This window comes from Branchiostoma lanceolatum, chromosome 1, assembly GCF_035083965.1.
Source record: "Branchiostoma lanceolatum isolate klBraLanc5 chromosome 1, klBraLanc5.hap2, whole genome shotgun sequence".
In the NCBI taxonomy this organism is placed as follows: Eukaryota; Metazoa; Chordata; class Leptocardii; order Amphioxiformes; family Branchiostomatidae; genus Branchiostoma; species Branchiostoma lanceolatum.
The window spans coordinates 13,602,220-13,617,044 of NC_089722.1; the positions used below are offsets into that span (position 1 = coordinate 13,602,220).

Consider the following 14,825-nt stretch of genomic DNA (forward strand, 5'->3'; position numbering starts at 1 on the left):
GGGAGGTAAGAAAGAACGGCGTTGTGGAGGATTGAAACCTAACATGCCGGTGCAGGGTCGAGTAATTTCCTTCTAGATGCGGGGGTCTCATGAACGTCATTTCAACATATATTCAATGAAGTGCATTTTTTAGCTGGAGGAACATTCTCGGATATCATAAACATGACATGATCCCCCTCTAAAACGCCTTCCGTTCACAACTGTACGGTTTCTATCTTTCTAACAGTTCATCCGACCAAGTTGTTATTCAAGCTATCATACAAAACACAAACACTTCGGTTTCATCAGTGACTAGTTTATTCGACAAACTACTTGGCTTTTCTTTACTTTACTTTAGCCTTGATATCTGCATTAAGACTCTGGAGTTGTGGTTTAATGTGGTTGACGACGCGGGCGTTACTTGGTGCAGACCACACAGGTCAGCTCACGGCCCTGCACGTAGTTGGGACACGGCAGGGACCCGCAGCTGGCTTCCACCGGGTAGAACAGTGCTCCGTTCGTGTTCTGATGTCCGCCGGGCCTGGTCTCGGGCACCCCGTCCACGCAGACGAACTCAGAGCGGTACTGAGTATAGTGAGCAGTCATGAGGTATCCCTTGTACTCCCGGGTCCAGCCGCTAGGACAGCTGAGACGGGCGGGGATCATCAGCTTGGAGCCGCGAGACGCCACGTGGCAGACAGCGCAGGGGACGTCATGGTTATGGAGAGAGGCTCCTGGGAAGGGGTTGTTTCCACCGCCGAGTTCATACTCCGCCCCCTGCATGTACGCAGTTCCCTGGTTTCCATTCGTGAAGACTCCCCACTCAGGATCCTTCGGTAGGCAGACGTAGTTGGCGCCTCCTCCACTGTGGGTGTAGCGTGTTCCTCCAGCGATGCCTACAAAACAAACATTTTATCCTGTTACATTTTTGATAAACACTTGTCATGAGATGAAAGACAAATAATCATTACACTGAAAAGCCTAAGATTAACCCCCTGTGAAACGCTCCATCCAATTAAAGTCAAGCAGAAATATTATTTCATCCAAGTTTGTCAAATGTATACTTGATATCTGGGACGGTGGGTTATCAGGAAATTATAAAGAACTAGAAAGGCAACATTTGCGAGCAAATACAGCATGTTTAGCCATACTCCTCGCCATGCAAAAAATTGACTGTCCCAAAATAACAATGGACCATTCTAAAATACTTCCACTAAAAAAATGGATCAGCCCAGTCCAAAATTGAGTTTAAAAACAATTAGTCTCTCCATACAGCAATGGAGTCTTCCAGTAGCACCTCAACACAATATGGACCAGTCCAAAACCATATCCACATAAACAAATACACTACTGCTAACAAATGGACTTTTTCATAATCACTCCAGCTCAAAATTGCAATAAATAATTAAAGAATCCTCCCCTTGCAAGAATGGGATATCCCGTGCCATCTCTATGTAAACTAGACCAGTCGACAAATATCCGCTCAAAATTACACTCTCGCGCATAATCAACCCAGTTAAAAAAAATTAACCCCAGGAAAGAATTAAGTTTTCCATAGTATACATAATGATATATATGAGGATTTGACAGGAGAAGAAGGAAATTACCAAAAACCACATATTGCAGCGATAGTATGGGTGAAATATAGAAATGTGACACCCCTTTGTTTGAATGCATGATTCAATAGTATACATTTGGGTTGAAAAAAACGAAACAAAAAATTGTTTATTTCAAAAATTGTTTTGAAAGGCTGTATGCCAAACATTTAAATGAGGGCCTGTGTACATGACCAAGGCAGACACATGTCAAATTTTGCATCATTTTGGTTTAATACGAGTCAGTTCCAAGTCACCGAGAGGGTTTTAATATAATATTTGTAATATGTTTGAACTATTTTGATTAAAAGAATGTCTAAATCACAATAGTTCTAAACTGTTCAAACAATAAGAATTGAAACTTATGTTTGAACTTATTTAACATATGTTGGAAACATTTCGAACGTAACTGCACAAAAATCTCTTTATTTAGAACAGTTTCAAACCATCTATCCAAATGTTTCAATGTTCGAACAATTTGTAACAAAAGATTTTCACAATTGCCCCGTAAACGAAGGTGCTAAGTCCTCCTGTGTGTTTCAGTCTATTTTCGGTGGCCGCGCTAGACCACCAGCGGATTTGTTTTGACGGAGCGTCACCCGCGCGCGACGATGTACACTGTTCGGCACCGCTAATATCCGGCATTTTCCCGCTCCAAAACACTCCACTAGACCCACGTTTTTAGTGTTTTGCCTCGTGTGTAACACGATTCGATTTGCATTACTGACGGGACGAAAATGTTATGATAGAAAAAATTCACCCCGTCCCGGCGTCCATCCCAAAAACATGAACGACATGAAAATATATTTTCTTACAGATTCAATCACGAAAATCAACAGCATGGGATTCCAAATTTTCACAAAGGCCGACCATTTATCATGGTTGAACTTCCTTCCAAGGCGTGCGATAGATAAACATTCCCGGCACATAATAGTACCAGACTAACTACGCAAGCTCATGATAAAAATAGGGAGAAAGTTTGTCAGTGAAGTTTGGCCACCAGAGGGTAAGTTCATTTAACGTTACAAGCGCAAACGGGCGAATCATTGACCTTACCGGGGACTGACTCTACTGGCCTAATCATTCCTTTTTTGCCGAATTCTACGATCCATACGCCCGTACGTACGCAGGAAAGCCTGGTGGACGCTACACATCACGGGAGACGCGTGTTGGTCCGAGACAGACAGCGGCGTGCTTTCGATCGCGTAGCGGCGACAACGTGCGGGACCAAAACGGCTGTCCCCAGTGAGACCGTGTGTTTTGCGCGGCATGCCCCGAATCCGTCTACCATTGCTGAATGTGGCCCGATTCATAGAGGTCTATTTTGTAAGCATTATTTCATGTACCCCTCAGCGTGAGAATTCCTTGTGCAACAACTTCGCCACATTATATATTCAAGTTTCCCCACCGCCCTCCGCCCGCCTTTGATGTCTTTGATCATGAATGAAGTCGGCGGCAGAGAGAGATCATCAATCAATTTTGTCAGGAGTTGCGCGCCAGTCTGAGGAGAAACGATCTCCCGTGTTGTGTTGAAGAATTTGGAGTTTGAAAATATCTGGAATAACTAATGCTGAAATAAACATTCACAAAATCATTGATTTAACTTTATTTCTGTTATAAAATTTCCTAAACTGCAGTTTAACCACCCAGTTCAACGGAACATGGTGTTTTCCCGATAATCACGTAAAATATTTATGTCCGGTCTTTCCTCCTCGTAAGCAAACTTCCAGCTTGTCGCCAAACTTTGCCGAGGCGATAAGTACATAAGATGTGCGCGCTCGTTGTTTTGTTGTGCTAGCCATGCAGTAACGAGTCTTCGATTATCTGTAGTTGTTGAAGGACACACAGAAATCTTCGGACTGTAGTTTACCGCTTCGAAGGGCGTGACAGTCAACGGTAGTAAGGTTTGAACGAGCGTTGTGTTTCTCAGCTCACCTCTTCCAAACGTAAACAACGGGTGCGGGTTAACGTGAGCGGCGGGGGATTTGTTCGGCTGGCGACACCCCCGTACCGTACCGGTAGCGTGGTGTGTGTCGTGTTTCCTTGAAACGGATTCTTACAATAGAAAACTAGATCTATTCAAGATTTCTAACAAATTTAATGGAAACTTTTCTGTCCGGCGTAGTAGGATTTTGGGAGTACCCAACCGCGTTCTTCACGTGGAAATTTTTGATACCGCGAAAGTAAACAAAACACCTACGATCGCCTGCCAGGCTTCTCGCGGTGGGGCGTCTTTATTGGTCTATCATTAGGTGCTATCAGCTACTTAGCAGGGACGTGTAAATTGCTTTCGTATGGCTCATTTAACCAATGTTCGAAACTGTACGAACAAAAGATGAATCTATGTGTTGTGATAGTTTCGAAACTTATATCAATATTGTACCCGCCGATTTAAATGTTTCTAACATGCTGGAACGCAGTAGAAAATATTTCGAAAGTCAAACAAAGGTTCGAAATTGTTCTAAACATTCACTCATATCAGTTAGGTTGTTGCAAAGGTTTCGAAAATGTTACAACAAAAGGCAACAAACACCTTCTTGGTGACGTGGAATTGACTGGAGATGTGTATCTTTGTTCAAAAATAGTGAACAAAGGAGAGATAGTAAGCACATGTCCTGCGCATTCCCATACCACATTTGGTATGAATACTGCAAATGTAGCACACCTGCTCCAGAAATGCAAGACAACTTAATTAACTCAATTGGCCAATCGGGTGGTCGCAAGGCTCACAGCCAGTCCAGGTGCAATAGGGGTCAATGACCTATAGGTCATATGAGGAAAATACCCAATGTTCTCCTCAAAATACTCTGCAAAATCGTATTTTGAAGTAATGTTTGCCAAAAGTGCGAATGGAGTTCTCTGAATATTTGTTCAATGTACCCCCATAGCAAATTTCAGGTCATTTGGATGTATTTCCAGAGCACAGGAGGCCGAAATGTACGTTTTTGGTCAGAAAAACCTCAATAAAATCATTTTCAAGGTCAATATCGGAACAATTTAAAAATCGTGTATGGGTATTTGCCTAAACTACCTTTGTACCAAATTTCAGGTCATTTGGTCAAAAAATGACAGAGAGGAATCGATTTGAAGATTTGACAGGAGAAGAAGAAGAAGAAGAAGGAGAAGAAACATTGAGTAAAAACAATATGTTGAGCCATACTAGGTATGGCTAAACATAATTTTCTTATACTATCTTGTCTGTGATAGAAGCTGTGAAATGACGACTTACCATCGTAAATGAGAGACGTGTCGGTGTCATTCGGACAGGTGGTCCTTCCCCAGCGGATGTACACGGAACTTCCTAGGCAAAAATATGAGACGATTAAGGACAGTCATGCCTGCATAATAACAAGACAGTCCATTAAAAACCTGGGCTAATAATATTAACATAGAATACTTTCCCTTGAGAGCTAACAGAAAAAAATGAACACGACTTGTCTTTTCGCATTGTTCATTCCAGACAAATTTAGCGACACTAACCTCCATTCCCATCCGTTCCTCTCTCTCCCCTCTCTCCAGGAGGCCCCTGTACGTGTGCGTTAAATAGTAAACGTCAGTGTTTCAGTACGCTTAGCCCGGCAGAGTGTTTAATGTTAGCGTGCCACGGTTTAGGGGATGTTGCGTTTAGTCAGAAAATGCCTATGCTCTCTGGACTGCCCATTTAAAGTTTTAGATCTCCTGATATGATGAATGAATAAATAAATGTGATCCTTACCTCCGGCCCGATGTCGCCCCTCGGTCCTATCGGCCCCTGTGGTCCCGGCTGCCCGTCTCTTCCCGCAGCCCCGTCCCGGCCCGGCGCGCCGTCCCGACCATCTCGGCCTGACGGGCCCGGGAGACCCACGATACAGGCTGATGTTTCAGTTTGCTCAGTCAAGTTTGCGTCACCTGTAGTGATAAAAGAATAATGCCAACGTTCAGCATATCATTGTATAAACACCTACACAGTATAGTTACAAGTTTTACGCTTAGCACTACCTGTTGAATTAAATCAATATATCAACTTAAAACAAAATCCTACCATTTTCGACTGGAAGTTGGCGTTTGTTTCTCGACAGGCTGCCAACATCGTTTCCTGCAAGGCTACCAAGTACAGTCGCCATGGTCTTCTTCACGTCCTGTAAAGTATACACTACTATTGGACAGTTGCAAAGTCTCAGCATGAATTTAGCATCAATACAATAGATGAACAGACCATCGGTACACCAAACACAACAGAATGATCATCTTTACCTCCATCTCTTTGGCAAACTTTGCCATCATCTGCTGTAGTTCACCGACATCTGCCTGCCTATCTTCACGGACCGGTTGAAATGCCTGGGCCCCAGCAAGGACCACGACAAGGGCGACAAGAGCAGACATTCTGACCTCGTACTTCACCGAACAGGAAGGAATGGAAGAAATGTGCTTTACCTGGTGGACTGCCTCCTTTTATACACAATGAGCTACAGCGAGAGAAGCTCAGAGAACAGTGCAAATGTCATGTGGATGTAATATCCTTTATTGGGGGTGATCTTTCAGTCTTTCTGTCAGTTTTACAACACACTTCAAACGTTCATTCAGGCTATGCTGCTATCCACATCTTGTGTAAAGTATTTCTTATAAGTTTTATGATCTTTCCAAATCGGGAGATATTTGTAGTTGCTGACATTGCACGGGGAAAATACCCCACCTGATATGAAAGTCAAGATTTCAATATTGAATTACCAATTATGCCAATGCTAATAACAACATTCCTGTATTCACACTTCCGGATACTGATATGGCCGCCAATTTCATCAGACTGTCTTAATGCTTGAGACTTTTTCTGTTTTGACGCTATTGTTAAAACACATCAAGTTTTTTTAAACACATACGTCTCCACTCCCTTCTGTACCTACGTAAGGTGAAGCATCCATCCTCAATTGAGGTGAAGCATGAGCTCACCGGGTCACTCCTACTCTTCTCGATATGTGTGCTGGGTTCTTATCTGTGGCGAGGTTTGACCTGTACCTACTTCTCTACGTACTTCTCTACTTAACCTATTTCTCCATGTTACAAATGTTCTTTTCGAAACAAACCTACCAAGTCCAATACAGAGTTTGTAAACGTACATACATTCTAGATATTATAAACGATCACTTGACATTTCAAATTTAAGAGGAATGAAGTGTATGCCACATTTTAGAAGGCAACCCAAGACCTCTGTCAACTCCAATTACTTGTTGATAATCGTATGACCGTTGCACTTGTCAATGCCATCTGGTCCCTTAATTTTGGAGCTAGGAATAGTTATCAAACCTTAGTGACATGCAGGAATAAATGGAAATACATTGTATATCATAAGCTCGTGCAATCTATTCTGGTAATCAAATCGTTACGAGTGATCTTGCAAGAGACGATTGTCAGTCTAGTTTAAGTTTAGATGCATATCCCTAATAAACACACCGATACCGTAGACAATACGACACATTTTCCAATACAGTGATGGTACATTTTTGTATTTGCCAGTATGTAATGTTACCTTACATTCCACAGGTTTTACGGTAGTTGTGTTCTTTAAAGCACAGATACTACGTAAACATTGAAATAGAAGCAATGAGCGTGATCAGTGCAAACAAGTGTATTCCATCGTTTCAAACTTAAACCCACAGACGTGTGAGACTCACTCACATACTTCAACTTCCAACCACTTCCTTTGCTCTCAACCATCCGGTTCTCATCATCGTTGTCACAGACATTTCCATATGTCATCTCTAGATCCGGCAATGTCTAGCACCTCAGCACATTCGTAACCTTCCGACAGCCACTTAGCTGAATGGCAGTGAAACTTTCCGGAAGTGAGATACAGCTCTTGAATCCGTGTCATCTAACTCAATTTTGTCTGACTTCTACTACATCCGCTGTCACTTCCCTTTCTATTTCGAACATACCTCGTCGTGATAAATTGATCTATTTACATCGTACTGAAACGCTTTATACAGCATACAGGAAGTGTCTTGCACATACGCAGCGCAGCGGACAAAAATAGTAGAGCTTAAATGCCAAATAAGCTATACTGGCAGCAGCGTTCAAATGCGCTATACTTAGAATCACGCCTCCGTAGGCCTATTATATTAGAACTCTGGGGGCTGCATCCATAGGTGGGAGGCAATGACTGTTTGCAGAAGTTCAGTAACCTACAAATGTACACATATACATAAACCGGGTAATTACGAAGTAGGCCTATTATATTAGAACTCTGGAGGTTGCATCCATAGGTGGGAGGCAATGACTGTTTGCAGAAGTTCAGTAACCTACACATATACATAAACCGGGTAATTACGAAGTCAGCAAAGACATACTTTATCATCCGTAGCGCAACGGGTTCGCACGCGTGTACAGTACAACTAGTGTTGTACAAATGACTGTGATGTGAGATGAAAACAAAGTTAGAGGCACGCACTTTGAATATTTTTGATGGAGAGCACCGGATTTTCACATTTCTGCATGTAAAAGAATTTGATACATTCCGTGTTAAAAATGAATTCAACTACATTCTAGGAGATAACCCTTACTTTATATAACTAGGAAAATACATTTAGACCTTAGAATCAGTAGTGTAAACGATACGTCGAACTCAACATGTTGATTTATTCATGCACTTGTGCGAAGGTTAATTCATTTGTATCCACCTATTTGTTCGTACGTATCATTGTAGTACACTTAACGAAAGTCGCTATACCTTTGTTGTGTCAATAAAGATCTCTGTCATGAGTCACGTATATTCATCATTGAGAAATGTTACCACAGCACTCTATCGCAAAGAACAACTTTTTGTTTTGTTCAAAATGCTTTGGAAGAGGCCAAATTGCGCAATGCATTGGCTTGAAGCACCCTACAGACAACCATGTGTCTTAGAATGCTTTGAATCTTTACCAAGCATCAATATCTACTCCCTCTACACAGAGTAGGGCCTAGGATTAGCAAACAGCTTCACCACTGCAAACCTCCGGTTTCTGTCGTGAAGAGCATGGCACCATGAAATGAATACATAAACGCCTGTTTTTAAATCTCCATTCCACTGGCAATAGCCCGATATAAACCCACCACCTACACGCGAGTGCGTACGTGTGCTGTTAAAGGGTTACTGCTGTCAGACTGAGAAGATACCAGGAAGTGCCGAACACTGCACACCATATATGGGAACGGTGCCAGTATGTCGGAAGCGCTGGGGTCAACTAGGGTCGACGGCGGCGTCTCATTGTATAATACACTGTGGGAAAACGTTTCATACATGGTACATTTAGTATAGCTATAGGTCTATTAGGGACAATACAGATGTACAGGAAGTATCGGGTCAGACATACATGTTGGGCAGAAAGATATGGGGCGATAAAACATTTGCCGAAAACATGGCTAAATTTCTTTATGTGATATAATCACAATTGGGGACTATTGTAAAACGTTACATCACATTCGTCTCTACCAAACTCCATTGGTTGTTGGAAAATAAAGTAGTAATTGACCAAAGAGACTGAATGATATGCCAGAGAAGTTTGCCCGTGTGTTGCAGATGGTAACTCGGCTAACTTCTCTAGCATATTATTCAATCTATTGGGCCAATTTCCACTAGATATCCAGCAATCCATGGCTTCAGGCAGAGACTAACTTGTGCATACTTGATACCGATCAACTACGTGGCTCCCAGGTTGAAACTACGGCTTCCCACCATACAACTTGTTAATTCTGTCAACGGTTCAGCACAGAAAAGGCAACGTGATAAAGACAAGTGCTATGTTTACCTGTGCATGGATCATGAGAGCGGATGTGAACTCTCTGCTCGCACTTAAGATGAGGTTTCCAAATGTCCGTTGAGGCTTTCAAAAGGTCAAGGGCAGCTAGTTCACCTCAAGAAGGCTTGCAGACAGTAAGTAAGTAAGTAAGGGGATGTTGTGTTAACTCACCTTAAATAATCGGGCAGAAAACTTCCTTCAAACATCTTTTGTGTCTTCGTTTTAATTGAACAGAAAATATCACTGCATGTGTCCTACTGTGTTCCTGCATACTTTATTCAAGTTTTACGATTGGCCCAATCGTCGTGTTGTGTACAATCTGCATACAACAAAGGCCTTTGGGAAATTTGATGTTGCGTTTCCGATTTCAGTATTGAAATACATTTACAAGTATACAAGGGGTCAACATAAAGGGGACGTGGGGGTTTGGTGGGCATGTTTACATCATTTTTTGTATTGTAACGGAAATGATGAGATCATGTTGGAAAACGATGCTACGACATTTTCATCACTCAGAAGGCACGTTAGGAGACAGCTTAGATCATACAACAAGTCTGTAAAACTCGATTGGTCTGTCTTCCTGTGGTAAACAGTACAAACGTCCCGAAAGTGACATGTCAATTACAGCTGTCATTTCAGTACCAAGGAAAGATCTGCTATTTTTTAACGGTAACGTTTTAGCAGTTCCAAATGGATCTAAGGTCAACTTTAAGGATTGTAAGACGCCTAAAACGCATGTAATAGTAAAATGCTAAGCAGCAGGTAATGCAATCATTGATGTCCTCTACTGTCCGTCGTCCTCAAATACCAAGATAAAACTTGTCTTGATTTTATGCTTATTATGAACTCAAATTATGTCTTTGAAAGGGCGTCAAATAAAAGAATGATTGTACTACCTCTGTACTGCACGTTGTTTGAATATTAATGAGATGCATGAAAGTAGACATGTGGATGTGATGGTTGTAAAATTTCCCAAAAGCAATTACGCTTTCGGTAACACGCGTATAGAACACGCCCTGTCACAAACACTTTGAATTAAACATGAGGCCCTACGGGGTGGCTGGAGCTGTCATCACATGCACAGCCGGGGTTCTCATGGCCTCGAAGCACAGCGGCAACAGCACAGTAGTAGTAGCAGCAGTGTATGTCCTTATTGCCTTAAGCTTCCTCTGTGAATCCACAGGGGGCATCAAAGGTGAATTGAGGCAGAGTCAGGTAAGGTAACGGCAGCCTGTGGGCCATGGGGCGAATACCTGGGCACGATTTCGTCTGACAGTTGCGCAGAATGGAAGGCTAGACTACTGCGTTCCAATTTACAATAAATCAACAAATCCAACCACGTCCATTGTCCCGCAGTCCTTGTCTGAAACCTTCCCTCCGACCCCATATCTGCTAGGGTCACCGTTAATTGGGTTATATAAGTGTTAAATTGGAAAGGTCTAATCTAGAGTCCATGCGTCCACACTCCCTAATCACGAAGCGTAAAGCAACAGTTACACAATAAGACGCAAAAGTTTCGGTATATTCTTATAGTGTAGCAGCTTTATTCCTTGTGCGTCCGATCCGACCGACTCTTACAGTGTAAAGAGCTCAAAGATATAACCGTTAGATAAAGAAAACAGAGTAATAACCAACCTCATATTTTTCCAAACAACATATCCATGAACACATCAAAACATGTTTTCTCATAAACGTTTAGATGACGCTTAAGATTTAAAAACGTTTGACACTGATAACTAGATGATAAACATTTGTAACCAGACCACTTAAACAGATAGACACCATGGTTACTGGATGAAAATGAATTGGCTAAAGTATCCTTCACAAATTAACTGACTAAGAAATCATCACAATACATTTATTAGTCCACTTAATCAATTACCTAAGCAATCAGCTCATCAACAATGATATCACCAATACCCTAAAGTTCCCCCTTTTTCTTACCATCAATCTTTCCACACTTTTTACTTCCAGAATATTCATATTTACTTATCTCTAGTAAGGCTCTGAAATATCTTGATTTTTTTTCTATTTTCCGGCTATTGAGGTAGTTCCTTCACACTTTAAACACTTTTTACAAAGTTGTCACAAATATTTTCCATTATATGTAAATCTTAGAGAATATCTCTGAGTATTCAATCAAATACATCTAAATATCGTCTTATCAACAAAGATAATGAGATACAAACTTCTACAAAATGTTAAAATCTGATTATATTTCTGATATTTCCCGATCCGATGTGGAGCGCTTTTATGACGTCAGCATCTTTCGTCAAGGCTGAAATCAGTGACGTCAGAGCTGATGAAGGTTACGTCACTCGGCTTGCAGCAACAGAAACAGCTGGTCTATAATGGCGCCATGACGCTGTACGTCTTCTATGTAGGTTGAAAACAGGTGCGCCAAGGGAGCTGAAGTCTACGTAACGGTGGGTAAGAAAACAAGCAGAAGTCAGGTGAGGTGAAGGTTTTGCTTAGCGTCAGAAATAAAAAAAATCGATAAACAGTATGACTGAAATGCAGCTTAAGCCACAGCAAGTAAATTTCATGGATGACATTCTCTGCAGACTCCAAATTTGATGCGAGAGGGAAAAAAAACAATTTGGGTTAAAACAAAAAAGATGCCTGATTTTTTTAAAGTAGACACTATAAACATTGTAAAAAGAAATGAAGCAACAAAAGATGATATCATAGCCAACAAGTCTTGTATTCCTGTATTCAAGAAGAGCATAAAGTTACCCAGTTGGCAACTACTCTCATAGCTACCACGTTGGTGCCATTTCTAGTAGTTTCTACGACTATCGAACTAGATTTAGTGTCACTCCTACACCGACAGTCATGACATTACTCATTTGTGTCACTTCTACAATTAAGTACAATCAAGGCTACAACACGACATATTTTCCATTTAGGTACTTTCTGGTCATTTTGACTATCTCCGGAGGGAATTTTTGTTTGTTTCAAAATCAGGCAAAAAATATTGAGCGCGCTGACTTTATCCATAAGGTTTACTTACTTAGTACCAGAATTTTGGTGACCTACAGGGGTACAGTTCTCTCGATTTGTGAGCTTGTTTCTTTCGTTATTTTCCTAATGATAGGTACATCATTTCCTAAGAAGATAAGTAATGTTCTTCCTTGCCTCCAGACAGTGAGAGAGCTTTTCAATTTCTCTACTCTCGTTCCCAGGCTGGCTGTGCACAACCCCTGACGTCACCAGCCACTCTGCTAAGCCATTGGCTGTCACCCCCTCGGATCCTCTCTAGGAGTAACAAAAACGTTGTGAATAAACTTATTACCAGATTTACCATGATAAATCTGTGTCTTCCACGGAAAACAGAAATGTTGAGTTAGCCGCCAAAAAGTATTTCTGACATGTCAGATATCATTTTAATTCCATGATTGATTACATAGCCTCAAATATTAGGGTATACGCGATTTGTACGCGATGGCTTCATCTTGATCGAAAGTACAAAAATACAATGTGACAATGAGACAATAAATTTGGGAAATATGGTGACGTGCAAAAAAAAGGCCTCAACCATAAAAATACTTCCGTGAATAATTTCATTAGGTTGGCGAATGACTGAATAGGAAAGTTCTTTTATTCACAGCCAAGTATTTTACAAAAGCCGACGTTTCGACGACTGTCTGTCATCTTCATCAGGGCAATATGACAGGGGAAGATGACAGACAGTCGTCGAAACGTCGGCTCTTGTAAAATATTTGGTTGTGAGTAAAATAACCTTGCTATTCATAAAAATACTGTTGTAAAACCGTTCTGTCTATTAGCGCCTCATGGAGTCTTCTTAGCTCCCCTGTCACGATATGCCACTTTCTTGTCGAGGCTATTGCGTAGGCGTTGGGTTTTCAACGTGACTCGTGGCCTTTGGTGCTTATTACGTTGTTAAGCGATAGGAAACGTATCAAGCATCAGGGGACAGAGATTCTGTGAACACCGGAAGTATTCTGTGAATACTGGAAACAGAGTCAACAAGCCTTAGTACGCATGCGTAACTGCAACGAAAAATATTGCACAAAATTATGTCCGTACGAAGAATTTATTCTTTAAAGAAAGTAGCACACATAAAGCTTTGGAGAACTTCAATGGTGGGGGTGAAGAATCAAAATGGAGAGAAAAAATTGAATAGTATACGGAGATTGTAAAGGGTTTGGTACATGATGAGTCTAAACTTATGCTTTCAGGTTGGAACAAGTACCAATCCCACAAATAGGGACAATTGCACAATAACCGTGTACAAATATGTAAATATCGCTGACAATAGTAACATTGCGCTTTGAGGCTTACGTAACGGCTATATAAAGCCCATGGCGACATATGAAAGGCATTGGAAGACTTACACTGGTCTAAATATATCCTATGGCCATGGGATTTGTGCAGATATCGCAAGTTGGCAATTAACCAGCTAGGTCTACAGAATATTGCAATGTACACCAAACAACGTGCAAACCCAGAAAAATGCGTTTTAATTCTTTCGCTTGACGTCAAAAACTCATCTAAATTCAAGAGTAAGTCATTAGCTCTTACACTGACATGATTAAGTTGAAGATTATGAAATGTTCATTTAGCTTAGGGTTTACGAAAGGTTGTACATGTCTACAGCAAATCTGAAATGGTTTAACTTACCCAAAACGAAGAAACAAGCGCTCTGGTGCCCTGCCCTGCCGATGGATGATTGACGACTGCAGTGAGAAACTCGTGACAGTCTCTCGCATGCCCTGTCTGTTTGTATGACATGGGGATAAGGTAATACCTTGTCTTTCCCTGGATGTCTTGCTGCATAGGAAGGACAATCGTGCATTCTTCTATAGCGTCCGGAGGAACGACCTGCCACGCCCGTGACGCTTCAATGGTCCCCAGCTCAGGACCAGCTTCTCCTCTTTCTCCCGCCGAGCTGCCCGGGTCGCAGCGGTCACAGCCGCACCTCTCCGCCTGCACGATGTCGTCTATCGTGACGGGAAAGTTCGGGCCGCCGGGGGCGATGAGGTACATGTATGGCTGTGTCCCTCCTCCTGAGGCTGGAAGCTGAGGAGCCACGGTAACGTCCGGTCCCTCTCCTGCCCGGGCCAGTACCGCCTCCTGAGGTACTGTTTCCGCAGGAGTTTTCGAAGGTAATGGTTCCACACTGCTGCCTATAACTGTAGGCACCGCCTCTCTTACAGTCTCAGGCCTTGTTGTTGTTAATGGCTGAGAGGCACTAGCCTCAGCTTCTACAAATGCAGTTGTAATGTCTGGGATTTCCTTTTTGATTTCGATCGGACTTACGTAACTTGGAACATCTTGCTCATCTCTAAGACAGCCTGAGATCACTTTGATGACGAAATTTCGAAGAGCAGGTGAGGGGCTTTCTTCTCTTTCTCCGCGTTCAAAGAGTTCTCTTAGAAGACCGGGATCTACTCCGTCATGTTCTATCATGTAGACAGACCTTCTTTCTGGTCGATCTGATTCTGTGGGTTCGGGGTCCGGCCTTCTTTTAGAC

At 42.0% G+C, this 14,825-nt stretch overlaps 1 protein-coding gene across 1 annotated transcript; it reads right to left on the bottom strand.

The window, feature by feature from the left end:
- Positions 1-279: 279 nt before the first annotated feature.
- LOC136436048 (short-chain collagen C4-like) lies at positions 280-5,982 on the bottom strand. The gene is made up of 6 exons (XM_066429746.1): positions 5,808-5,982; positions 5,596-5,692; positions 5,290-5,462; positions 5,055-5,100; positions 4,804-4,875; positions 280-875 (listed from the first exon to the last, which is right to left on the bottom strand). Exons 1-6 carry the CDS (start codon positions 5,934-5,936, stop codon positions 397-399), a joined length of 996 nt encoding a protein of 331 aa, XP_066285843.1. The 5' UTR covers positions 5,937-5,982; the 3' UTR covers positions 280-396.
- Between the last annotated feature and the right edge of the window lie 8,843 nt (positions 5,983-14,825).